We start from the raw sequence: 27,262 nt of genomic DNA, 5'->3' as shown, positions 1-27,262 counted from the left end.
GATCTGGTGACTCTCTAGACCATTTCTTCCCTTCTTCCTCTGCTTTCACATGACTGGAGAACACCAACTTTAACACATCACTGGTGATTTTAAATCACAGCAGAGGCTGTGGCTACACTCTGCTGTACTGTCCTGCATCCCCCAAAACACCACTCAACTGTTTTTTAAGGGCTGTTTAACCACAGGATGATGAGAATGATTAGCTTCACCTTCTGTAGAGTGGAAGTGAAGCATTTTGCCTCAGTACTGGCAGAATTTCACCTGTCATGCCAAAGAGGCACTTCAAAAGCTTCAGGGTTACAGAAGTCAGGGAGCAAGGACTACAGCTCCTTCTCACTGACACAATTTTAGCTCTTGTGCAAAGGAAACAACCAGTTAAAAACAATGCAACACATGAGTAAATGACACAACAGGAGCAAACCTAGCACACTGATATCAGCTGGACCAAACATGGCTAATGTTTTTATTCTGTGGTAAGGGGCTATGTGGACAGCTATTCAGAATCCATTTTTTCCACATATAAATGCAGACAGACCAGAGTTATTGCTTTATTTAAACTTCACCTACACTAACAAGAAATCTGGTGCCACAGAAAAGAGACCAGTTGATGAGGACAACTCCACATATACTAAATGTGCAGTCCAGGGGCTTGACTTTGGACTGGACACAGCTGCCTCTCCATCCCTAAGCATCCCCACTGTGAGTATTTGGGAAGTTTCCAAAGAATCTACATAGACCACAAAATCCCCTCTAGTGGCAGGAGCACATAAACCCAGAGCAGAGTGCAAAAATAAATCCTCCTAGCAAGACCAAAACCAATCTTTAAGTCAAACCAAAGTCAAAGGTGGAATTGGGGGATTTGCTCCAAAACTGCTTTATGGCTTCAAACAAAAATGCAGAAGTTTCACAGAAGGCCCTGTCAGCTCAATGAGAAGAAAATGAAATTTCTCTTACCAGAATCCCTTTTAGCTCTTTCATTGCACTTTCAGAGGGCTTTGGTGTTTCTGGCTGTAAACAAACACAACACACAGATGTTAAAAGCCACAAGAAGTGGCCCAGGACAGACTCTGTACCTGCAGACAGACCTCACCCAGGGCTGCTGCCCAGCCTGTGGGTGTGTGACATTCCTCTGTCCCCTGCTCCCGTGGGCTCAGGGCTAACATTCCCTCTGTATTCCATCTGTCTCCTCACTCAGGTGAAGAGCCTCAGCTCTCTGAATCACAGACTATACATCAAGATTATGCTCTTGTGAAGGAGGTAAGCAATGTTCTACAGTAGCCACATTCAGGTAACAGGTGTAAGTGTTGCATAAAAGAAAAAAAAGTGCTAATGCAGTTTACTCGTTGATCATCCCCTTTAAACACTTCAGGTATTCCCTCTGTGCTTTTTGTTTCTTAGCAGCTGTTTGTTTACAAGCTTCTTTTCTGTGTCAAAAAACTGGCCTTTATTTACTTACTCCTGCCTTCATTTTTTTTTTTTTTTGTTATTCTTCAGGTATATGCTGCTCTAATTCATCTTATCCAAAATCAAGCAAATTAAATGAGGGGAGAAAAATGTATTCTTCTGAATATTTAACAGAATTTTTTTTTCAGTGTAAATTAGCTGAAAATAATGCACTTAGCTAAAATTATTGGTCTGCTACTTATTCCAAACCTTTGTCTTAGGCCTGCTTGACTGGTTGACTGGTCTCAGGTGAACTCCCTTTTTAATCCTGTCCATCATTTCTTCCACAGCTTGCCTCTTCAGATCTGTAACTTCTTCACCTGCTAAAGAAGGCAAAGAGAAGATCACATTTCAGACAGGAACTGCAGGGAAATTGTGCAAAGTAAAAACCATGTTCTTGGATAAAGGATATCCATGTCCCAAGGATAAAATTTCACTCCACACTGAGGATCCTGACTTTGCAAATGCCCAACTGCAGAAGTTTGGACAGAAGCACAGTACACATCCTGAAAAACACAAAGCTCCTGAACTGTTTGGGAATTGCAAAGGCTCAGTGCTCTAGGCTGAAGCAGCAGGGGCTGAAAGAACACAGCTCTGCTTCCACTGTGGCTCAGCAGAAATTTCCACAGCTGCACTGACACAGGAGGAGCTGACAATGCCTCATGACAGTGACTCCCAACCACATCTCCCATTTCACATGGGCTTGAGGACCTGGCTGGAACAACACAGCAACAGCTCAGCCTGAACTAAACCCAGCCCTCCAAAAACCCTGCATCAAGTTAAAGGGAAAAACTGAAATACCATGAAAGGAAATGGCTGCTTTTTTCAAGAGATTTGGTATCAGGACTGCAGAATATTCAGATGACATGGGAAGCTCTGTGATGAACCTAAATAATACCTGTTAACTTATCAACATTCTGGATAATAAAAGAAAAGACCCCTAACATACCAGAAAGGGGAGGGGGGAAGAGCACTTACAGCAAATACTTGGAGAAACAGGGTTGATGCTATTCAAAACTGCAACCTTGTACCTTATGTAACAGGAATTTTAAAAAGACTTCTGCTCTCTCACTTGTCAGGGTACTATTGATGATTCACAGAAATGTGGTTTCTGTATTCTAAGCTGATTTAATGTCAGGCTTTAATTTCACAAACAGACTGATTCAAATATAAAAGCTTAATTGGTGGTATGGGATAGAAACCACTCATTCTAAGTCCTTAACATGGGTCAAAACAAGCCTCAAGTTTGATATAATAACTAGATCAAGAAAGAAAGAACTTTCTCGCTTTTTAAAAAATTTTATTTTAAGAACAGCTCAACTATTAAGAGGAAAAGCAGTTTATATGTAATTGAAGAAAGGTCAGAACTGTTAGTTTACTAAAAAATAATGAAAGAATGGGAAGTCGAGAACTTAAGAGTGAACTTCATAGTATTTCCTGCAATCACTGTTTATGACAGCCTCAATAAAAAGGTGTAATCAAAACATCCAGGATGCTTCAAGGTAAGCAACTCTGACAAATCAAGGCACCATAATTGGACTCGTACTGAAAGGTAAGATTGACTCCTCATCAGAGATCTGGGTACAAGGTCATCCCTCTAAATATTCTATCCACACCAACAACCTTGTTTCTCTCAGACTGGTACCCAGTTCCCAGAAATTCCCCCAGGGACCTGCCCAAGTCACTCCATTCCTCAGTTCCTCACCTGAGAATGGGAGGAGTAATGCTTTCCTTCCCCCACTTCCTGCCTGTTGGTTCCATGCAAAAATCCAGCCTGACTTACATACCATTAGTCTGCTAACAGCAGGGGTTTTTTAAGAGTTATATCCTATAATTTCAGCCAGGTTCCCTTCTTTGTTTAAGTGGCAGTAAATGAGTTAAGCAATTCACTACAAACAAACTCCTGCTGTTTCAGAAGGAAGAGAGAAACAGCAAGAAAACCCTTGGTTATTTAACTGGCAATGCCTGTCTAACTAGCTCTGACTCTTCAGGCACTCACAGTCATTTGTAAATCTGTACTTAACTCCTGTTCTCAACCTACTAAGTTTCCAGCTTCCATTAACAACAATAAAATGCAATTTCAGCTCTTACTTTGCATGCAGAGCCACCTTAGTGCAAGACTGTTTTGTTTTAGGTTTTCAGTGTTATTAAAGGATTAGAATTACAGTCAACTCTGAGTGGTAATTTCACAAGATATGAATTGAGGGATGAAAACTGAAGTATTTAACAAATGAGCTCTGTGGAGAGGCTCTGGACAGAAGAAATTGCTGTGTGGAAGTTCAGAAATTTCCCTGTATTATGCTGAATATAACCTGCTCTCTGTTTAATGCTCATAGGTCTGGTCTTCTGCCTCTTCCAGGTAACCTGTGGAAGCACAAAGCCCTGCACATGCTGCAGCTCAAGCAGGAAGATTAGAACTTTTCTCCAGTTACAGCAAGTGCTAGGTGTTCCCTTGAGGTTTTTGACCTGCAGCCTCAAAGACTGTTCATACTCAAATTCCCTGGGAGAATGTAAATTGGATTCTGATGACCAGTTCAGTTGTGCAGGCAGAGATGGCTGTGAGGGCCACACAAATTTACTTGGGGTCTTGAGGAAGTTTGCAGTAGAATACAGAATGTTTCATGTGCAAGGGCCCTGCAGTGACCATCTGGTCTGACAGCCTGACCATTTCAGGGCTGACCAAAAATTAGAGCATGTTTTTAAGGGCCTCAAAAGCTTACAACCACCTCTCTGGGAAGCCTGTTCTAGTGTCTGATCACTCTCACCAAAAAGAAATTCTTCCTTATGTCCAGTCTAAGCATTCCTTGATGCAGTTTTAAATACTCCCATGTGTTCTGTCTCTGGATCCCAGGGAGAAGAGCTCAGCACCTTTCTCTCCCTGCCCCTTCCTCAGGAGCTGCAGGGAGCAATAAAATCACTCCTCAGCCTCCTTTTCTCTGAACCAGACAAGCCCAGATCCTCAGCCACCCCTCACCACCAAAGCTATAGTACCAAGGATACCCCTTCCCATCTTGGAGCACATATTCCTGGGCTGCAAGGCAGAGGAATGAGCTGGGACACAGACAGCTGCAGTTAGTGCTGACAATCAAAAACATCTTCAGTGAACCCCCATCTTCATCCCCAGCTCCTTTCCACCAGCTCTTCCTGCAGCAGCAGGGGAATGCCCACCCGGCTTGAGAAGGATGAGCCATACCTGACTCCTGCTGAGGAGGTTTCTCCTTCTTGCTCACGTTGGTGTTGGAGTGAGATCTCTTGCGAATCATTGACATGAGAGACCTTGGGGGGAAATGAAACTGCAGATTGTCATTCTGTCCTGGGGCACCCACTGTCAGAACATTTCACACCACCAGCCTGCTGATACCTGATTATACAGCCTCTTACAAAAGACTCACTTAATGGTTCTTGAATGCAGATGCACTGAATTACCCCCCACAATGCCTCCCATCAAAATGCACCAGAGAAATTTATTTCTTTTTAACAAGCATTAGGCACAAATCAAAACACTCCAGATTGGAATATTAAAAGCCAGTGTCTTATTGTGACACATGACAAACAGAAGCTGTTCTGGCATAATAAACAGAAAGAAGAGCTGTAGATGTTGAAGTATTGTTCTCCAGAGGACACTTAAATATGGTGATCAGTATCTGCTCACCATTTCCAAGTTTGTAATCCTCCTACAGTGTCAAGTAATTATCCCCTCAATATATTCACAATGTAAAAGTCCACAACAGCAAATGATTCATTTTCAAGAACAAGTACAAGCTCCTGGGCACATCTGATGTGTCAGTAAGATCAGTCACTCCCCACTGAACCTCATTCCTTACACAGCAGAGTGACATGCCTGCCTCAAATGTCAAAACTCTGTCCCAGAAAAATGCAGCATCCAGTGCCTATGTCCTAAAACAACTTCTATCTACATATATAGTGCATGAGGAAGTTGTCTGACTTTGCTTCTACAGGGTTTAAAATTAATAATTTCACCTATTCCAAACAATAAAGGGCACAAATTTAAACAACAAAAACCCAAAACACCCCTAGACAGTTAATTCATGCTATCTATCAATGAGAAAGGAGCAAGCAGGCCAGATGAGTTAATGGACATAAAAAAAGAAAGTCCAATCTTTCTGAAAATATTTCGTTTCTAAAAACAATGCAAGATGCACAAAGGGATGAATTCTCCCCAATAATCACATCTATTCATATGTTTAGCACAGTAGTTAACAAGACTTGATGTCATTTCTATTACAGAAGTTTGCAAACTGTCATCAAAGTCTGTTTATTTTTAAACCAAGCAGATAACATGAAGATTACCTGAGTTTTAAAAATTAACTAAGCACCCTTCAGTGTTTAGTTAATTCATTTGGGTCTAATGCCTGATGCATCAGCATAGACTGGTCATCTTTTTACAGTCCTTTACAGAAATCAGGCCAAATTTTGGTAATTTTGCCCAAAACTGCTTGATGACTGGGTGGTGATGTTCTTTTTTTTTTGTCTCCTTTTTAACTCATGAAAGTAATTGTGGGAACTCAATGGAGTCTGCATTTTCATCATCAGTATGTGACATGAAGGGACACACAATAATCTAACATATCCTTTGGTTCAAAGGAGTTTTCTTGGCAATAGAAAGCATTTCACAAGTCTATAATTACAGCTATCAGGTGAAGAGGAAAAAAAATAATCTCCTAAATTTAGAGGAGACAGGTATCCCTCCTCCTCCAAAGTCCCAGTCTAGACAATTTGTCAGGCTTGGCAAGGCAGACACTGCTCAGAATTGTTCAGGGTGTGACCAGTGGGGGCACTGAGCATGTCCTGCTGCTCAGGACAGGTGGAGAAAGAGTTTTTTTTTCCTTTAAGACACTCTTCCTGCTAGGATGGCAGCTGCTGTAAGGGATTCTGGTTCTGCAGAGCAGCCCTGCTGTTCCCAGGGTGTGAGCACTCACCGGATGGGGTTGGGAGGAGGAGGAGGAGGAAGAGGAGGGGGCGGAGGCGGCGGAGGTGGCGGGGCAGGATTTTCAGACTGCTGGATTCTCTTCTGAAGTTCATCAACTGCACAGGAGCAATGAAACAAACACAGTGAGCTCCTCTAAAACACAACTTTGATGGTTTAAGGAAAAAACTACTAATGAACTAAAGAACAAACAAGACTAAATCACCCACTTGCCACAAGTCCATTTTTTGACATTTTCTACCAAGAACAATGCACAGGATTCCCATTAAAACAGCTGCCTCCAACCTGAGTTACTACTGGAACTGAAACTCTCCCTCATACAGGATTCTTCATATAAAATAATAGAGCAGGGAAAACCTGATCCCATTTCTGCAACAGTCCATCTGTACTGGAAAATGAACTAACAAGAGATGAAAGAAAATGACAATTTCAACCTTCACACTTAGCTCTCTCTTCCTGATGGTGTGGGCTTTCCCCATAAAAATGGTCAAAACTGGGTTGTGGCAGAATGGATTTTTTCCTCTCCTGTTTTCATGTCAGACCTAAAATGCAGAAATTACTTTTCTGCACTTGAAATGCTGTCAGATAAAATTAACTGGGGAAGGGCAGAAACACAGAAAAAAAAAAAAGTCTTCAATTTCTTTTAGTTACAAAAATCTTTAGCAATTGTTCTGTGTACAGTAGGTTATGGCAGAAGTAAAAATATGATTTCCAAAACTGATATGGATCTTTGTTCTTGCAATGATGGATTCAAATTTAAATTACAGTATTTAAAACTTGATTTGAAATTTTAAAAGGTAAAAAAATTAAAAATCGACTGAGTGACTTTAAAAGTCCAGGTATCATCTTTTGTGTCTTTCACACAGACAACCATTCCCATATATTTATCTATCTGTAAGACTCAGGGCAACCTAACAACAGGATTTTTGTTCCCTACAGAAGTTTTACAAGGTTATTCCTTCACACACATTTTGAACTGAAGGCAGTTGCTGTGCTTTGTCTAGTGAAGCAAAGGTCTGGATCACAGCTGCACAAAAACTTCTGGGGTCTCAAATATAGGGGTGCACCAACCACCCCCCACACACACTTTACCCCTAAAATGAAAGCTATTACATAATTTTACCTGAATGCTTTAGGTCTCTAGCTTTTTCTTCTGCATGCTGACATTTCAGCTCCAGTTCTTTTTTATCTTCTTCCAAAAGTTCTAGTTGCTGTTTAAGGCGACTAATCTCCTTATGCAGTGACTGATTCTCTAGCTGCTCTTCTAATTCTTTAATCTGTAGGTGGCAAACAAGAGCATTCATCACAATAAAAAGCATTTTCTGTCCCTCCCTTTGGCAAATAACCCACCAGGCAGAGTTATGCCTGAAAACATCATGTTATAGTATAGGAGTGAGGCACAAGTCCCAGAAAAAGGGAAATTTTTGAGTGAGAGCTGGAAAGATTCTTCTGAGAGATGTCAGAATTTTCTGTTATGACCCCACCTTGCTTCATCTTTTCTTTAAAATATGTCTTTAGCTCCAAAGCACTTAAGCTTTATGATGTTCCCTTTTCTTTTTATAGCATTTTTATCACATAATTATAATTTAATTTCAGAACATTTCCTCATTTGAAGCACGAGAACATTGACATTTTTGTTCTCTCACTGCTTCCACTGACAGGCTCATTATTTAAACTCCCTTGTCTCAACTCATGCAGATGCCTCATGCAGGGGGAATTATGGAATATTTGATTCAGAGGCAGCATTCAGATGCAGAGTAGCAGTAACTTCACAGCTCCCTAAATATATACATTGTGCTCGAGACTTCAAAGTAGCCAAAGATGCAGAGGTTTTCTATGAACTGCCAATTATTCTTCCAAAATACTCATTCAGAGCATCTGAGATTGCATAGTCTTAGTACTGCTGCATTGATGAAAGGACAGGAATTGTTTACCTGTCCCTGGTATTACTCAACTGACAGAGCTTTAGGAACAGGTCTCAGGGCTAAAACAAAGCTCATTTTGAGGCTTTCCTGGGAAGCAATGGTGAATTCTCCCAGTAAGGAGATTGATCTAGTCCAGTTTCAGAGAATGTATTTGTTTACATCCTATCAGTTTAGATCCTCTCACATCACTTTTGCAGATTCACCTTTCACTTCCCTGCTCCAGGATGTCTGGCTTTCCCTCATCCATTTGTTCAGCAAGACCCAGAGCACTGATGTGCACTGCTCACCTCTCACCTCATGGTCTTTCCTTACACCCTTTGTATTACTCAATGTCCAAAATGTTCTCTTGTCATCTCTTCACTTAATGGAGCCTGACTCACTGCTTGCAACTGCATTTTACTGGCACCCAGAATAAAATACCTGCCTAAACCAGAGCCTTCAGCTCAGGAGACTTCGAGCTCTGTACTCACATCTGAACAGTGACTCAGAAGAAGGAAATCACAAACTTCTCTGAAATTTAGTTCTTAAAATCAAAGCTCTTACAGGGGATATGAGCTCAAGTAATTCTGAATGTAATTAAGACACAGCACTCCTTAAATTCAGGTTTTCACAGACTTACAAATGAGATGGAAAAATTCTGATTTACCTTTTGCTGGTGTTGAAGCCTCTCTTCTTCTAATGCATGGGTTAGCTTAGCATTGTCATCCAAAGCCTTCAACAGCTGTTGATCTGGAGCAGAACTTTGCAGAAGCAACTGACTCTGCCTTTTCATCTTGTTCTGTTCAATAAACATCTGCCAAAACAAGCCCACCCCCAAGAAAAACAACAGTCAGGCAAGCAGAGTCTAATGCTAAAATGGCAATTGGAAACAAAATGAGGTATTAACATCATATTAATGTGGTAGGAATAATGAAGAGATGCTGAGAAGGAAGGGGAAAGGAAAGGGAAAGGAAGTTTGAGAGCAAAATTCACAAGAGCTAAGCTCACACTGAAGGAACCAGGTCTTTGCTCAGAACCACCACACCTCAATTACCCTCATGTTGGCAGCATTCAGAATTTAAACACACCTCTTAATTCTGTTTCCTGGAAATGGGAACAATCTGAGCCCCATTCAGGGAGCTCTGAAAGGACTAAAAGAACTCTGGGTGGAAGATAAAATATCTGTGAATTCACAGGCTATCTGCTCAAACACATCTGCAAGCTTTGGCATAAAAGCCACTTATTTGAGGGTTAGCTGGATATGTGAATGATGGAAATTCATTTCTTCAGTAAACAAATCTGTGTAATCAGTGCAGGTACTTGCCCTGGGAAAAAGCTCCTTAGGACAATTTCAGCCTTTTAGTTCTCATCCTTGTGTTCCTTCCTCTTCCCAAGTTAGTATTTTTGATGTGGCAAATTAATACATTGCAGGGGGTGGGCACAAATCAGAAGGTCTAGAGACCTGACATTGATAAAAACATCACACATCTCTAGGCTTCACTTAAGAGGTGCAGAAATTGTCTGCATATGCAGTTTCCCTAAGAGATCCGTTCCTCTCGGACTGCCTAGGAACTAAGAAAAAAAAAAAAAAAGATTGCTTCCCGACAAAAAAATTCCTAGTGAATTTATTCTGCACCTTGACATCTCTTTCAGGTAGAGGTTTGCCCCCAGGCAACACGGGCTTCCACTCCACAAACTCAGCTTTGTCTGCTCCTCGAGCACAAACAGGGACTGGGTCATGCTGAGGTTTCACGTGAGTGTGCTCAGGTCAGCAGAGCCACTTCTGGCAGCAGAACAGAGAACAGCCTGAGAATGCAGGGACTCCCTCAGACTGCAAAAACACTGCTGTAGAGCTCAGCAAAAGCAAGGAGATATTTTAAGAATAAAGTATTAGAAATACAAAAGTGCCACGACATCTTTTCAGATTCCCATCCTGTTTATTCACAAACCAGTATTACAGATACGACATATGGTCCAAATGGTCTCTTCCCCTCTGGTGCCACTGCAATGCTCTGTGATTTATTTCTTTTAACACAATTAGATATTAACTATGAGCTGGTGCTTGTGGCAAGCATTCCTTGCACAGACACTTCAGCTGAGCCTTCCCAGCGAGCAGCTCCCAGCACAGCTGTGCAGACAGACCGAGAAAAGCACTGACCGTGCTGAACTTTTACCTCCCCTGGCAGCCTGGCTGACCCTGCATGCCAGGAGGAGTCAATTGATGCAGCCCTAATACCAATAAAACCTGCAGTGAACACTCCACTGGGCAAAGCTGTGCCATGGGGGCAGGCAGCAAGGACTGGAAGCATTTGATGGAGAGGAAATGATGAACGTAGGCGCTGCTGCTGCACTTTGTTATAAAGCGAACAGAACAAACTGCTGAGAGTGCAAAGTCAAATGTGCACTGCACATCAGCTCTCTGTCCCCAAATTCTGCCAGTCAAACCAATTTATGCTTGTGTTACCTTATACTAGTAGGGCTGTGGCAAAAACAATTCAAGGGCAAGAGAATTTCAAAATCAAAGCTACCCACAACAATCCATAAAGCTTTGCCTTTGTGTTGCAACTCATTCATTTAACACTTCATAGTCTTAAAAAGAAACAGCATCTTTGAAGATTATACTTGAGAAAGGCCTCTAAATCACTGCAGAACAGCTCAGTACTGTCTCAAAGTTTTCTGTGTTCCTGTTAAGTCACTCACAGAAGTTATTTAACCTTGACAGAAAACAATCTCTCTCCAGAAGCTAACTTCAGCAAGCATCACAGTTTACCCACTGTGAACTTTCAAAGCAAAGTGAAAACCTGTATTTTTTTTTTCTTTTTTTGGAATCTGAAAAATAGTTCAAAGTGATCAATTCCAGATTTTTATTCACCAAGTTTCTGCCACTAAATCCAACCAGAGTTGTTCCAGCCTGAGGGAGCAGAAAGCTGCCAAAACAAGAAGAAATCAAGTAGAGCAACTTGATTTCTTCAACTTGAGCAGATACTTCACCAAGTGTAGAAAATTCATATGCACTTTGTTTCATGTTCTTCTGCAACAAAATGATAAAAAAACCTTTTGAATCCTGGATGAAAACTCACATCAAGTCCTGCATTTTCAATTAGCTTTATAAACAGTTTTCATGATATTGCAAATATGTTGCTGCTCATAATATGGAAGTGTCTTCAACATCACAGAAAAAAATGTTTGATTGCAAGGTAATGCTGCAGTCAGACACATGGGAACCAAATTCTCACAGGGAGTCCCATCTATCTCCAAAGTTACTTCACAATTTCTCTAAGTGCCAACATATTCTAAGTGGAAGGGACAAAACCAGGCAGGACAGTTGTATCAAGCAAGCTCGTGGTACTGATTCCAAGTTTTTGGAAAGTTGCACTGTTTGACACAGGACAAAAAAGAACCTTGCAAATTAATTTTAACTTAAAATTTAAAAAATCAATTCCTGCTTCAGCAGGGTGGAAACCTGCCTGTCTGCACAACCCTGAATATTAATTAAAGTGACTGCTGAAAGGGCAAAACAGCTACTAACAAGATTATTTGGACTAGGTGGAATTTAACCAATTGATGGATTAGTTCCGACTTTGCCACCTGCTAGACAATTATCTGCAGAGCATCCCAATCAATGCTGCAAACACAAGTCCATAGTGCAGGAATCTGCTGAAAACCACGCCTGCAGCTGAAGGCAGAGCACAAAGAAAAACAGCTTGCTCACACCTATCAGTCTAATTTTTCAAATCACCCATTGTGCAAACCAGTTCTGCATCTTCCTCTCCCTGAGTTTACAAAGAGAGGCTGCAATGCACAGGGAATCTGGGAGCTGGCCACTTTCCATCAGCAGAGTTTTCACAAGAACTGAGGAGGTGGAAAGAAGGGGGTGAAAATAATAGAAGTTTTTCCCTTGACCTCAATGAGGCCATACCTCATTCTCAGCCCTTGCTCTAGCCCTTACCCGACAGAGCGTTCACTGCAGCTGTTTTTTGTTTACAGCAGGGCTGAAAAAGGAATTCTTCCTCATTAAAAAAGTTAGAAAGCAACTCTGTTAGTGTCAAATCCCTGGGAACACCAACCCTCGTTCAAGTAAGGTTCAGGATAAAACTGGATGCTTTCCAACCAACCCTTCTCCCAAGAGCAACACAATGACAAAGGAAATTCTTTAATATCCATGTGTGGCTACACTTCCATCTATATATGCTTTGGGTATTTGCTGTGAGCAATAACCTTTTTGTCTTGCTACAGGAAGGGAGAAAAATGTCCCAATACAGCAGTTGTTCTAAAAAGTGGTTGCATAAAGTAAAGTAAAAATCAGTGGCACACTGTACCTTATAAATAGAGTAACAAAAGGTAAGTAGCAAGGTAGAGTCAAACTTGGGAAGTGTCAAACAGAAGGGAAGATCACTCAACTGAGCAGCTGGTCCTTTTTTCAGCAGCACTGCCCCATCCCCTCCACAACCCAGTGAGGAATCAGTGAGTCAGAGGGGTAACCCATTCACATTTGATGCCTTTTGCATTATGTGTACTCTGAAGCCTTACAGCTTGTGTTCAGACCTCAAAAAAGTCCCAACAGAGGTAGGATCAAGGTATTTGTATCTCCCCAAAAGAACAGGCTGTTTGAAGGATTTATGTGATGGGAAAGACAGAGTGATCATGTTTAATTATGGCTTGACAGGGCACTAAGTGGCTCTAAAGTTAGGATTAAAAAACAACTTCAGGTATGGTTTTTAGTTTAATGGCTAATCAGAAAAAAAAAACAAAACCAAAACTCCTTTAGTGGAGTCAAAGTCTAATCTAGTTGTATTAAGTGAGCAGTGTGACCATGAAAAAAGGACATATACATAATTTGGATAGCCAAGAGTAACTCATGGATGATTCATAATATTTCTGACCAATAAAGATACAATCCAGTTGATTTTAGTTACCTGGCTAATTGTCAGACATCTTCTGAAGGGACTGTTTCTAAAGCTACAAGCTGCAGCATTACTAAGTTTTGTAGCTCAAAAGAAGAGGGCTGATTCAGCCAGAATGGGAGAACTGGAGTAGATGAGTTAAGCCCATTTTTCATCCATCATTTGTTTCTCACTCCAGAGGTGTGTGGAGCATGCACTTTTGAATGTGAGCAGACTGTATTGCCATCAACCATGTGACTTCCTTAAAAACAGAGCATTATTTATTTTACCAGCCTGTTCTGTAAAAAAGGATTTCTCTAACTACAACACTCATTCTTCACTTATGAGGCATAACTGCACAAAATACAGGGGAAAAAATAATCTCTATTATTTCTTCATTTCCTGCAGTTTTCTTTTAGCCATGGTAGAAGCATAGTGATACATTCTCTAATGCTCACAGCCTTACAGCATTTAGACACCCTTAATAGATTCACAAGTAGATCATACACCACACAAAAAAGGAGGAAACATCTTCACTTTCTTCCCCCCATAGACTAATTGCCTGAGCAAAAAGAGATGGGGAGGGAAAGAGAAAAGGACCAAAGGATTTCCTAGAGCATACATCTGTTACCATTCCCCAAGCCTCTTCCTGGGAAAAAGCTTGATGAAACATATTAGCATTACATCATGCTTCCAAAGTGGTAACATCCAAGCTCAGGAGAATTCAAGTACTAACTACTTATGTCTCTTTAATTATTAAATCCAGTTCAGTCAGCTGGACTGTGAATTAATTATCTTCAGATCCCAGCTGCAGTTGAACTATCCTCAGTAAAGCACAGAGTGTGGCACTTGCAAGCATGGAGCTTCTTCTCCAGCGCTGGTTTTTCAGTATCCACTCACAGATGTAATATGTTAATGCAAAAGTTCTCACAAATTCACCCAATAGGTCACAGATGCATCTGAGGAAGAAGTCTTTGGCAGCTCATGCCATCAAGATAATCATTGCATGCAACCTCCTGAGTAGTGCAGTCAGCTGCTAAGAGTGACAATGATTTTCTCCAACTTGACAGCCACCTCTGTCTTTCAGTATGGGAAGATTCAGTCCCAGAGTAAGTCAAGTCAGCTGTGCACTGGCCCAGGTATGGGATCCAGGTATTTGGAGGAAAATAAGTTAAATGCACACATTTTATTGTGCAATAGTTGCTTAAAAGCATGAACAGCTGTAGGAAGGTGTAAGCATCAAAGAGGGAAAGTCAATGAAAAGATGAATGATGCACATTAGAGATTCCCTGAATTAATTCATCTGGATCATAGTTCTTTTGAATGCAGCCTTTCAATCTCTTAACTGCAAACTGTTTTACAGGGCACCATAAATACCTGGGAAACCTTTCTTTTCTTTTTCCAGTTGTGCATTTTGAGCAAGAGCCTGTGTGAGCCTCAGAAGTGAGAGAAACCCTAAGAAACTGTTCAGCAGTTTGACACTTCATTTTTATTTGTCCAAGATACAGAGGGCAGGAAAAGAATCAGCTCAATGCTGAGAGCACACTGCTTCTTCTCCATGAGGTTTCCAGAGCACTTCAGGGGCAGGGATTATCTCTCCACCAGCACTAAAAATAAACTGTTCCCTTGTGCTGGTTTTGGCTGGAAGAGTTAATTTTCTTCATAGTAGCTGGTAGGGGCTGTGTTTTCGATTTGTGCTGAAAACACTGATAATAGAAAGATATTTCCATTATTGCTGAGCAGTGGTCACATGGAGTTAAGGCTTTTTCTGCTCCTCACCCCACCCCACAGTGGGGTGAGCTGGGGGTGCACAAGGGGCTGGGAGGGGACAAGGCCAGGACAGCTGACCCCAGCTATGCCCAGGGATAGTCCAGACCACAGGGGATCATGCTCTGCAGGTAAAGCTGGGGGAAGAAGAAGGAAGAAGAAAGAAGGGGACATTCAGAGTGATGGTGTTTGTATTCCCATGTGGCTGCTCCCAAATGGAGCCTGGCTTTCCTGGAGAAGGCTGAGCATCTGTCTGCTCATGGGAAGATGCACACGAATTTCTTATTTTGCTTTGCTTTTGGGTGCAGCTTAAGCTTTTCTTAGGAAACTGTCTTTATCACAACCCATGAGTTATCTCATTTTTAACTTCCAATTTTCCCCCCCACCCTATTGGGGCAAGGTGAGCAAGCAGCTGTGTGGGGCTGAGTTGCCAAGCTGGGTTTAAACCCCAACTTCACTTTACAAAATATTGTTGCAAGGCAGGATGTATGTTTAATAAACCACTTATGCAAGATTATTTTGTTAAACTCACAACATTTTTACATCGTTAAGAGTTTCAATTTGCTTCTCACATCGTGTTCTTCTGCTTTTGGCTTGCTTTGGCTGCATGTATTGTATTTTGCTCATCTTTGTGGGAGAGTGCTTTTCAGGGCTATCTCTACATTATTGCAATGGCCTTCAAGATACTCTCTGCCTTCCTTTGTTTTCTTATAAACTGCTCCACAAACAGCTGAGAGATCTTCAAGTGTCTCTTAAAACCTGACACTAGAATTCTGGTTAAGCTTGCCAAGATTCCGGTGTTAACAGCCCTGTTTTATTCAGGTAGGCACAGATTTTTCCATGCCTCCGCCCCTTACACACTCTATTTATTTAGTTCTTTTATGCAGATTCCTGTACCTTTCACAATGGATTGTGACTCACTTCAAAACCTCTCTCCTTTTCCTTCCCCCTCTCCACACCACAGCTGACAATATTTACTCAGTTTCTTTAGAACCTCTAAAGAGCATGAATTCTAATGTTTGAAGTTAGATCACTTTTGATTAATTAAATATATATTATGGTGGTGCCAGCAGCATGACTATAATTAAAGCTGTATTGGATTTTTTTTTTAATCAAAAGCTCTGATTTTCAAGTGTTCCCACTCCTATATGTGCCTGCCCCCTCCCTCTCTTGCTCCATGTCTCTCCTCTCCCCCATCTGTGCTCGCTGCTGCACACACGCTCACCTGCCCATAATGTCTCACACCTGCACTCCCAAGTGCTCCTGTTCTGTGCACAATCCTCCTCACCTGTCAGAAGGGCAGGAGGCCAAGGGCATCCCTTTGAAAAGCAGCCCCCACCAGCCCTGGTCCCTCCCAGGGCAGCTGCAGTGCAAAGACAGAAGAGGAAGCCGTGCCATGGAGAAAGGGAAAGGGCTGAATCTGAATGCATGGGCTAACCACACCATGAAGGCAAATTGAAGGTGCTTCTGCCCCTTGGACAGACAATGTGCCCACCTCCACAGGCAGTAGTTCAGTACTTTACTGAGCTAAAATACACATCTGGCTGTTTGAGACATCACAAACACGACTACAAAAGATGCGCCATTTTTCAGCTGCAGTGACAGCCACGTTACTTGGAGCCTTTTTCCTTTCTGCAAGTGCTCCAAAAACATCAAGAACAAAGCAGTGAACATGCAGTGTTGCCCTTTATTCAAAGCTCTTCCTTCTCCCAACACTGCACAGCTTATCACAACCGACTACTGTGGCTTTCGCAAAATCCAAGCGAAACTCCAGCAGAAATCTTGAGGTTTAAAAGAAACCTTTTATAGAGACAGAAAAGAGGTGGCTAATAAAAGCAGGCAGAAAAATCCCTGAGCATCCTTAGCATAACCAAACACAGCTACTGTAAGCACATCCTAGAAAACTTAGCTCTCCAAACACAGCTGTGACCTTGCGCCACGATCCCGGTGAGAGGAAGCTCACACGGCCTCACTGGAGCAGAAAGCTGTGCTGCTCTGGATGCACTTGTGGGCCAGAGCCTGCCTAATGTCTCAGGTCACTCAAGGGACACCAGCAGTGTGAAACCAGGCCAATGATAACAGGTTTTTTAAGGAATTTTAAATACTGGTTCCCTAAATATGAATGAGCAATGCCTTTGTTGTCACATGGTCATGTATTTTAAAAAAGGTTCTAAAAATCTTTCTGAACAGCACAATACCACAGGAAGACAAGCAGGTACAGAAAGGGAAGAATGCAAGCCTGAACTTCACTGCTGTGATTTTGTAGTGATTGTGTGTTTGTAGTGATTCCATTTTGGATAAGAGAACTTTATGGAATGAAAACCTTCAAGTGAACAGCTACTCTGACAGTCTGCACCAAGAAGGGCTCCTATTCTGGAAGAGGCAACAACTAAATAATGACAAAACCCAAGAAATACTTGTTTGCAAATAATCAGCACTCCTTTGGCATTGTACTTAAGTTGCCTGTCAGATTGTCAGTCAATTACAGAAAGTACTGTCAATATAATCTTCCAAAATGTGTCCCTCAACTGATACTGTAGTTTTGCAACACCTTTTATAGGAGTCCACATATTTTTCAGGAAAAAAACCAGTCCTTCAAATTTTATCACTAGAAAGACAGCTAATTCCTCCCAGTTCCAACCACTACATATTCCACACTGGGATGCTGTAGCAAACTAAGCCCATGATAAATTTAAAGCCTTGTCATGAAAGGGGACATAGGTAAGACTGCATGAAAAATTCCAAAGTGATTTACAAATGCTGGTTGAAACAGTAAACTGTTACGGGTGAAATACAGAAGTTCCCAAAGTAGTATCTGGGGCTGGATGAGAGCTGGGAATTGAAATCATCTAAACTGGTAAGGTTTTGCCCACATGCAATGTCCTAATTTTTTCCTTGACTACTCACCTCTTGTGCAAATGACTCTGCTTTCTTCCGCAGGTTCTTCTCCAGCTCAAAGTTTTCATGAAGCTCTTCATATTCCTCTACTGCCAGCACAGACACTGTTTATAAGAATAAAACAAGATCAGAAGGAAAAGTGGAACAGATCAAAAGAAGAAATACTGTTTGATTTACCCAGTTAAGCTGCTATTCCCTAGCACCACAAATCCCTGACTGACAGCATGACCTAGTTTTACATTTCTGTATACAGTCTTCTTTGCAGTTTTGTCCTAAACCTCACCACATATATGCACAATTACTAGCTTCTGAATAGAGTAATATTCTTCCTCTTCAGACTCAAAATCTCCAGTAAAAGGCATCAAGTACCACAGAACATATTTGGCCTCTTTTTGCCTCAAAAGAGCTTTGCTGAATCTATCAAAGATTATGTTATTCTTGAGAAATCCGTATTTGTTTACCTGGTTTGGAGATGAGCTAAGTGGTAATTCAGACATCCCAGCACACCTGACCCTCAAAGTGATGCTAACTTAAAAATGCAAATAAACAAAACCAACCACACACACAAAGAATACACAACAAACAACCCACATACTTAGATTTAAGATAAATTCATCAACTCTGACTGAAATGCACTGAGAGCATGGTGCCACATAAGCACAGGATACAGGAGGTATTGAATACTTCAGTAACTCATTTAATGCATACAAAATATCTTGCTTTAATTTAACTCTTCCTTCCAGGAAAACAGGCAAATGTGAAACTAGGGGTTATTCTTTTGATACTGCTTAGAAAAAAGAAAAAAATTCAGAAAATTTTCATCTGCCATAGTATTCCATCAAAAGCTTCAAGCTAATGTGTTTAATGAACTGTTCTGAAGTTTGGTGTTGTAAGAGCCTTCAAGTACTGCCTTTCATAGGTTTAAGAAATGCAGACCCATGGAAAGGGTAAGAGATGGACACCTGGAGAAAGCTAACAGGATATGCCCGACTGTATCTCAGCCAGACCCATTGTATTCCACTTCAGGAAAATGGGAAACACTATTCGAGTGAGGCTCGAATGAGGCTTTTTGTCAAAGAGTTTTTAATTTCTTAGGGCTTAAAAAGCAAGAGGAAAGGGTAGAGTAATCCAAGGCATTAAAAACTTTTCCCTCTCCTCTAAACTTCTTTGGGATCAACTATTACTCGTGTAGAAACACTCACTTCATTAAACAACAGCTTTCCTTTTCTGAGCCCTATCTCTTTTTAGACTTTTCCTACCCTGGTTTCACCTCTCTTCTCTTTCCAGTAAAGGAAAATATCTGATTTCTTTCCATAACCTGGAAATCTTATTTCTCACACTCCCTCTGAACACAAAACAAGTTCTCCCAAGACTTTCAACATTCAAAATTAGCAGCTGTATCCCACTAAAAGGAAGACTGGTGTAATGATTTAGGAAAGCAGGAGATTAAGGTTCAAACTCCATCACTGTGAAGGACTGTGCCCCTGCCCTAGTTTACCACTTGTGCCACACAGGAAAAGGTTTTCCTATTCTCACGTAACACCTGCTATTTACATTGTCACATTTTCCCGGAGTACAGAGTCTGGAACAGTGCATGAGCTGATGCAGTGCCTGCAGCAAGAAGGTCGAGCGTCAGATCTGGACCACAGTCACTGTTCTGTAACCTGCTCTTTGTACTGCAGCAGAAAAGCTCTGCAGCTTCTGCAAAGGATGTGGCAAACTCTCACAGAACCTGCTGACACTACACACCTCTGTTACATTTCTCCAGCAGTTTTTGTTGCTTATTAACTTCAGTTGTCAAAACAACCTTTTCTTCTTTCAACTTATTTACCTAGAAAAGTATAAAAAACACATGAAAACCAAGAGCATTTTAGTTAATTGCCTAAGGCATGCAGCACATACATAATGCAAGCAGTATTTCACTGTCAGTAGCTCTGTTTTCTAAGTTTGGTTTGATGCTGGGGTTTCCAGTGGGATGGAAAGCATTTTCTACTCCACCTTACAGATGTTATAACAGATGTCACAAAAGGGTTATGAACTAAACCTCCCACAGCACGTTCCAGTCACAGCTGCAAATATATGATCTTTGGAACCCTTCAGATCAGGTGCCATAGCACTTGGTTGGAAAGTTACTTGACTGCATTTTAATATAGTCAGACTCTGTTTTGTTTGTTTGTTTGTCTTTTCCTGGGCTCTGTTTATTGTCCAATTGCTGTCAGTTCTGTGTTTCTGAATGCAAGTGCTGCACAGACAGGAAAAGCCACTAAGTCCTGATTTGGATCAGTACATGGCTTATTCAGTTTTCTAGCAGGAATGAAATCCTGCTGGCTTGAAAAGCCAATTTGTTGGTCTAATTATCGTGACATGGCACTGCCAATGGCTAAACTTAAACATATACTCCATGAAGTAGCACCAGTGATTAAACTACATGTCCTACAAAAGCATTTCTTACACATCTGTGGGTTTAAGGAAATCCAAAAACCCCTGCAGGCTGTGATGGGTGAGGGGCTGTCAGGAAGGGGAGGTGACAATAGGTAATGTGGGCATTGGAACAGATCAAACAGGTAAGGAGAAATCATGTGCCAGCTGCAGGGGCAGACTGGACTGTGACACAGAGGGTCCCTTCCAGGGACATGCCCTAAGTGATCCATCACTGGCAGGGCTGGAGATTAGACAGTATTCAATTAACTTCACAACTGAGCGTTTTTAGCAAAATAAGCTACAGAAAGTACCGACTCCACGCTAGCATGGTCTCGCTTTCCATGGTACAATACATACTTCTTCAATTACTTCTGCAAGTTTGCACCTCAGGTTTTCCAGTTCAATGGCCAAGGTCTTCTTTTCCTCATGAGCAGATACGATTTGATCTCGCAGCTCTAAGTTTGAGGCAGGAAATGAAGAATATATTTTATTTGAAAAACAACAACAAAGGAAATGTCACAGCAATGCAAGTACAGTGAATATGAAACACCTGAACTACTATCAAGCATCAGCTGTAATCAAGGAACACCCTCAATAATTTATGAACTTTGCATAAGTGTCAAGTAACAGATCTATAACTGGGCCACAGTTTCAGATCTACTCTGTTGAGATAAGCTCCTTGTTCAGTCCTGCTGTCTTTATTTGCATTTTGAATGATTCATTTCCTGCTATAACAGGGCCAATCCTGCCACCACAAAGGGTCCTCAGTCCTGCTCTCGAGACTGTCACATCACAGAGACTCTGGTATGGAGGCAGCAGAAAGCAATTTTTAAGAAGCATCCTTTAAAACAAATTAATGCACTTCAATTCTTTTTGGATCGTGAGTTCTTGTCACAAGGGAAATAAACAAAACAACAGGCAGTTAATACTTGGGAGGTTTTCACAGAAGAAATTGTCCTGAACAGCTGCCAATTCATAGTCTTTGTAACATTATGTGAACAGAGTCAGAATATAACCTTTACTGATGGAAGAGCTAATGCTTGTAATTTTCCCCTCAGAATTTTTGTTCCTTAATTATTAAAATATGAAATAAATTAAATTCACAATGGAATAAAACATTTGATTATAATCACTTCTTAACAGGAGATCAGTTTGCATACATAATATATCAAGGTTTAGGTTAACATAAAATCACCACAAAAATCAAAATTTATTGATATATATTAGCTTTCAGTAAGTGCTCTCATTCCCCACCTGCTTCCAGTATTTCACAGCACTGCTGTTCACTGAACACCAGCCTCAAGTTGAGAGAATAGTGGCTAATCAATTGCAGATGATGATGACATGCTGGATGTCATTCTGTTTGGTCTCACATTTTGAAAATGTCCATTCTACACCAGCATCCCCCCTCCCAGATCTGGACCCTCAGATTTATTGTCCTCTAAATTAAAAGCATACACTTTCTAAAGTAAATAAAAAGACCTGTTTTCCCAGAAGATTCTTGATACACACTGTACAGATAATCCATTGTACTTGATATACATTGTCCATTTTATGGATTTGTGCTCTCCAGAGAAATTAATGGAGAAAAAAAGTCTCACTGAAATTTATGGGACTTGGATTAATTCTGGTTTTACAATACATATATCAACCTCACAATGCAGAGAGGTTTTACATCCATATTTGTGTATTCTTACAGAAAAGTGGTGGGAGGGAAGAAATCATTCCAAGAAACATCCAAAACTTCCTTGAATGGTGAGAAGGCTAAAAAACTTAAAAGATTCCCAAAATACCACTTTTAATGCTTTAACGAAGACAGAGAGCAGATACATCAAAACATTTCTTCAATATTGCTCTAATTGGACCCTGCTACCCTCCTAACAATGCTCCCATCTGGTCTGCAGCCAGTGCTTGCTCTCTAAATGTATTCTTGACACCTTTCTCCAGTAAAGACTGGAGGTATTCCAAGATCTTATTTCCCATTCAGATGGGTTGCATGGTGTGCATCACACCATTTGCTGCCTTTTCCTACATCTAGAGGATGGAAAACTGATTGTAGAAGGGTACTAAGTCACTTTATTTCTTTGGTGGGACTGTTTCACAAGCATTTTTACAACACTCATCATTTCTCCTCAGTAATACTTTGTACCACTTCAGCTGCTTCATTCAAAAAGACAACAATTAATAAATTCATAATGAACGTCCAAAAATGTTGTACTTAAACATCATTTGCTGCTCAAAAGTGAAAGCCTTTTTTTAAAGAAATTAAACACTTAATTTCTCTTGTCACAAAATCCAGGATGTGGGCATTCCCCTTTTTTGGATACTATGACACAACAATATAGAAAATCACAATGACTTCATCACAGGGATGAGAAATAAGGCTGATTTTGGACAATTGAAATATTAAGTGCCTTTCAAAAAAACAACCAGAAATTTCTGGGTTAAAAAAAACCAAAACCACAGATCTGTCTTTTATTTCCATGCTCTCCAGTTTTGCTGTTTTACCCAGTACAACAGTCACTCTTCAGGCTGCTTGTTTGGTAATAGCTCTGGAACTTCATGAATGAAGTTTGTGCACACAAAGCTACATAATGGAAACAGAAATGGAGAGTTCTGTCTGACAAGCTCTGCAATAATGACACTGCAGTTGAAGGTGACCTTGCCCTTCTGCTTACCTTTTATTTTGTTAAGGGTTTTAGGCAATGTTTCTTCTACTGATTCAGCAGCATTGAACTCTCTTAGCTGGGTAGATCTCATTTTCCTATTGCATTTACTTTTCTCTGCAGGATGTGGATCCCCCACCATTTATGTTACACACCACCAGCCCATCATATTCTGAGTCATTCCTGCAAACCATTTGATTCTGACCACTCCCAGAAACATGACTTGGAACAAGAGCAGTCTCTGCTCCAAACCAACTCTGCTGTTCTTCAGACAACTTCTGCCTTGCATGGTGCTGCAGGATCAGCAACAGTGCTCACCTTTTATCTGCTGCTGACAGTGCACAGAATTGCATGAGCCTGAGGTATCTTCTGTATCCGTGGATGATTCATCCTCATCAATGTTGATCTCTTCAGTGATAATTTCTGGGCCCAGTTTGGCCATACAAAGCATACTAATTCTTTTCAAGGTTTTATTTTCTTTGTTCAGCTGAAAGGTGAGAAGTACAAACAGTAAGAAGTTAGTTAGTCTGTCTTTAAGCTGCTGGGCAAGAAAAAAAGTCAACTGTTTTTTATCCTTTGTCATTAAAAGATCTAGCAAACAAAGAAGACAACAGTAACATTAGATTAAGTTCCATTCAAGATTAGAATGTCTGAAGATGGGATGTTTGTCCACTTTTTCCTCTGAGAGGCTTGAATTCAACATCATCCTCTATCCATAGCCCTTTTCCCTCTCTAGTACTACTGTTTAATAAAGACTGTGTAGGTTTAAATCAATCAACTATCAAGCTGACATAATGCTACACATGCTTTGTGACAGCTGCTTCAGCTCCTCACCTTTAAACATGTACCAGGAGTCCCAACTGAATGACCTGCAGAAGAGTTTGTGCCCTTGAAAGCTCATCTGGTTTTCCAATTTGAGTCAATTGGTTAAAGAAAAATTCTTACTTTCTCCTATGCCCTACTTCGCTTATAAACTACAAATACTGCCACTGCGACATTCCTAGTCACAACAGAATTATCTCAAAGTTATTTTGAGTTATTACTATAGAGTCAACATACACAAGATGAGAGCCATCTCATGAACCAATTCTTCATGGTCAGACCACAAGTCTGATACTACTTTGAGCTGGATGCTTAAACACATGACTGGTTGGTGGATGGTACAGAAGAGATTCTACAAGGCATCTCTGTCTTGATCAAGAAAAACTGAACAGGAGTCACTGCAAATGTTAAATTCTCATCATTTCTTTCACTGCCCTGCACCCAGACACCCCACAGCAGCAGTTGTGAGTGCAGCACAGCCCCAGGGGTGTTCAGGGTGACTGCCCACCCATCAGCCAAGTATTCCCTGTGCTCAGGTTTAAGAATGAGACTCAATTTTCTACTAATGCCACACCACATGCCAAAGTCAACACAGACTTCAGAAGTCCAATATGTATCTCCAAAGAAAACATACACTCTACAGTTCATCTGACCCTGAATTTTTACCTAAGCAATCTTTGATTCCCCTTACCCTCAGCCCTTCAACTATGGGAGATTTATTCAAGAATTGCTTATCTCATTCCCAAAGAATGAAAGTGAGCAAGAGAGGAGAGTGGTGTGAGGAGCCCTGCACGGTGCAGTCAGCTCACAGACAAACAGCCCCACGGAGTCTTTGAACTGCCCTTGTACGTGCATTACAGGGAAAGTGCAGAGAAGAAGACAAGTTGCATAAATGTGTTCATTTTCTTACTTATATGCTGATTGTCTATCTTATGAATTCTAATATAGTGTCATTATGCAAACAATTAAGTAAATACCTCCAGAAAGTACATTGCTAATGCATCTAAATTAAAGTGATTTCTTGCTGGTGTGATTTTTACCATATCTAAGGATGTACTTTGGGCAGGGAATGGGGAGGGAGGGGAAAAAAAAAAAGGAAAAAAAAAAGGCAGTCAGCATTGCTAATGAAATTTGGTTCAAAATTGCTGTAATCCATTTTCTGATGAAGTGGCTCAGATGCATTTTACACAACCAAAAATATATAAGAGAGATAAAAACATTCTTTAATAATAATGCACTTCTGATGAGATGGAATATAGAAAATTACACACTTGCTAAATTCATCAGACTAGACGCAATCAACAGAGCAGTGGAGGTCACCTTTCCCCTGCCCTTGCTTTGCTTTCATAAACAATCACCTGAAATGTAATGCAGTGGTTGACTTTTTCCATTTGATTTAGACACTGAAATGCTCATTATTGTTTTCATACAGAGGAGTTCTAAAACTTATTTTCCATTTAACCTAAATGCATATGAAAACAAGAGATCAGGATGCTGGTTCATGAAAATAGAAACTACATTAAAATGGGGATTTTTTTTCTTTAAAGGTAGGAATGGTATTTTGCATCTCACATCTGGCTATTAGTTTTTTGCCACTTCCAAACTACTTCACAGCTCCACAAGATTACACAGAAACATATAAGGGTCATGCATACATCTCAAGTTTTAAATAAATAAATAGATAAACAGGTGAATAAATAGATCAGAAAAAACATCACCATAATTCTCCTCACCTTAGAAGCCAAAGCCTCAGCACTTTCACGGCATGTCTTCTCAATTTCAAGATGGTTCTGAATACAGTTCACTTCCTCAATAACCATGTGAGAGACTAAGGGAAAAGTTTGAAAATGAGTCAGTATTTTCCTGAGATTGACACATGCCTCCCATGATCAGAAATAGCATATCTCCTTTTGCTAACTTTCATTGTAAGGATTTCAAAAACAGGGAAGTACATACTTAGATAATCTCCATAGATAGGAATTGTTCTGAGCACTGAATATTTGGGTTGTTCCTTTAAGCAATTCTCTCAAGCCATGTTTGCAGCATCAGAGGGGAAATTGTTCAAATTAGCATAAACTTATGAAGTAGAAGACCAGCAGGAGCCTCCTTGACCATCCTCATTCATCATCTTTATGTCACAAACACTTGAAGAATCAGAATGACACCTTTAGGATAATCCCTTAAGATTGCAATCATGACATTTTCAGAAGACTGGAACCTTTGTATTTTCAAACAGCAAGATTAATTCAGATGGATTACAATGTTTATTTTTCTGGTCTGTTCCTTATTTGAAGTCTCTCTATGCTTGAGCAGGTCCTAAAGTGAGCACCAGGGTCTCACCTACCTTCACTGTTCACAACACAGATCCCAACACACTCACAAAATCTTCCCTGAGACCAGGGCCAACATTGGGCTGACTGCAGCTGGAATGCACAGCTGTTCATTTGCTGTCACAGCTGGAGGAGGAAGAGACACATCTGTCCTCTGCACTTAGAGAATCCCTATTACAATTGTGGGTACATCACTCTGTCAAAGACGGGCAAAAGAGTGACCAAAAGTTCTGGAACAGATCTTGTTTTGTAACATAGGAGACCAGTGTGAATCAGAAAGAATTTAGAAGTACAGATACATTCTGGCTTGCAATTCCACTCAGCTCCCAGCAGTACATATGTACTTTAGCAGGGTTCAAAGTCTAAGAGACAGGTGTAAGGTTGCACAGGGGAGCAAAGCAGAAAACCCAAGGATAGTTTTCCATTTCTCAGGCTCATTGATGCAATTCCCCCTTGGCTCCTGGCACCCTCATCCAAACCTAAACTGGAACCTAATTCTGCATGGCACAAATTCCTTCTCAGTGCCAGCATTTCAGTGCACAGAAAGGAACTACTTGCAGCTGAACAACACTCTGGAGCAGGAACAAGGCTGGAAAATACAGTGCAAATACAGAAGATTTTTTTCCCTAGCATTTCCTTTCCTTTTCATCAAGGTAAGCTTTCAAACCTAGGGATTTTATAGCACTGGGTAAAAAATGCCCCTCGCCCTCTTCCAAGAGTTTTGACCAAAGATTGAAGAAAGAGATTTAAGCCCTCTTTGATATACAGAAATCATCTTAATGACTTCAAAACAAGACTTCATGACAGGAAAAAGAAGGCCATTAACAAATGTTATTTATGAAGCTTTATACTTAATATCAAGTGAAGTTTTCATTATTAAAGTATTGTTGTCACCAGAGTAAACCAGCAACACACTGGTTTGCTGAGTAGCTGCATGAAAGACACAAAATCCACAAAAAAGAAAAGGCAGAGCAGCATACTGGTAAATACTGGTCTAAAAACCATATTCACATGAAGTCTTCTACCAGCAGAGCAACCAGACCTCTTTCTTTAATTGTCTGTTTATTTCCATTTCTCCTGACTATGGAGAAATTATCTGTTCCAAATGTGCCATACCAGCTGCTACATTTAATCTGAGAAAGGAAAAGTCTCAGGCAGTACATCTCCCTTTCTCCTCTGT

The 27,262-nt window shown here is 40.7% G+C and overlaps 1 protein-coding gene across 2 annotated transcripts in view; it reads right to left on the bottom strand.

Annotated features, from left to right (window-relative positions):
- Positions 1-27,262, bottom strand: part of SHTN1 (shootin 1) — a 53,932-nt gene that overhangs the window by 11,085 nt on the left and 15,585 nt on the right. Inside the window, exons 4-14 of one of the 2 annotated variants that reach the window (XM_033066130.2) lie at positions 25,486-25,580; positions 23,249-23,417; positions 20,622-20,719; positions 19,593-19,674; positions 17,853-17,947; positions 8,963-9,109; positions 7,515-7,668; positions 6,384-6,489; positions 4,637-4,719; positions 1,654-1,766; positions 955-1,008 (exon numbers count right to left, since the gene is read on the bottom strand). In XM_033066130.2, coding sequence (XP_032922021.1) covers positions 955-1,008; positions 1,654-1,766; positions 4,637-4,719; positions 6,384-6,489; positions 7,515-7,668; positions 8,963-9,109; positions 17,853-17,947; positions 19,593-19,674; positions 20,622-20,719; positions 23,249-23,417; positions 25,486-25,580 — 1,196 coding nt within the window. The remainder of the gene's footprint in view (positions 1-954; positions 1,009-1,653; positions 1,767-4,636; positions 4,720-6,383; positions 6,490-7,514; positions 7,669-8,962; positions 9,110-17,852; positions 17,948-19,592; positions 19,675-20,621; positions 20,720-23,248; positions 23,418-25,485; positions 25,581-27,262) is intronic. The other variant, XM_033066131.2, reaches the window with a different exon arrangement.

This window comes from Catharus ustulatus, chromosome 8 (assembly GCF_009819885.2).
Source record: "Catharus ustulatus isolate bCatUst1 chromosome 8, bCatUst1.pri.v2, whole genome shotgun sequence".
NCBI lineage: Eukaryota > Metazoa > Chordata > Aves > Passeriformes > Turdidae > Catharus > Catharus ustulatus.
The sequence above is the reverse complement of the archived record's forward strand: the minus strand, read 5'-3'. Positions and strand labels throughout refer to the sequence as shown.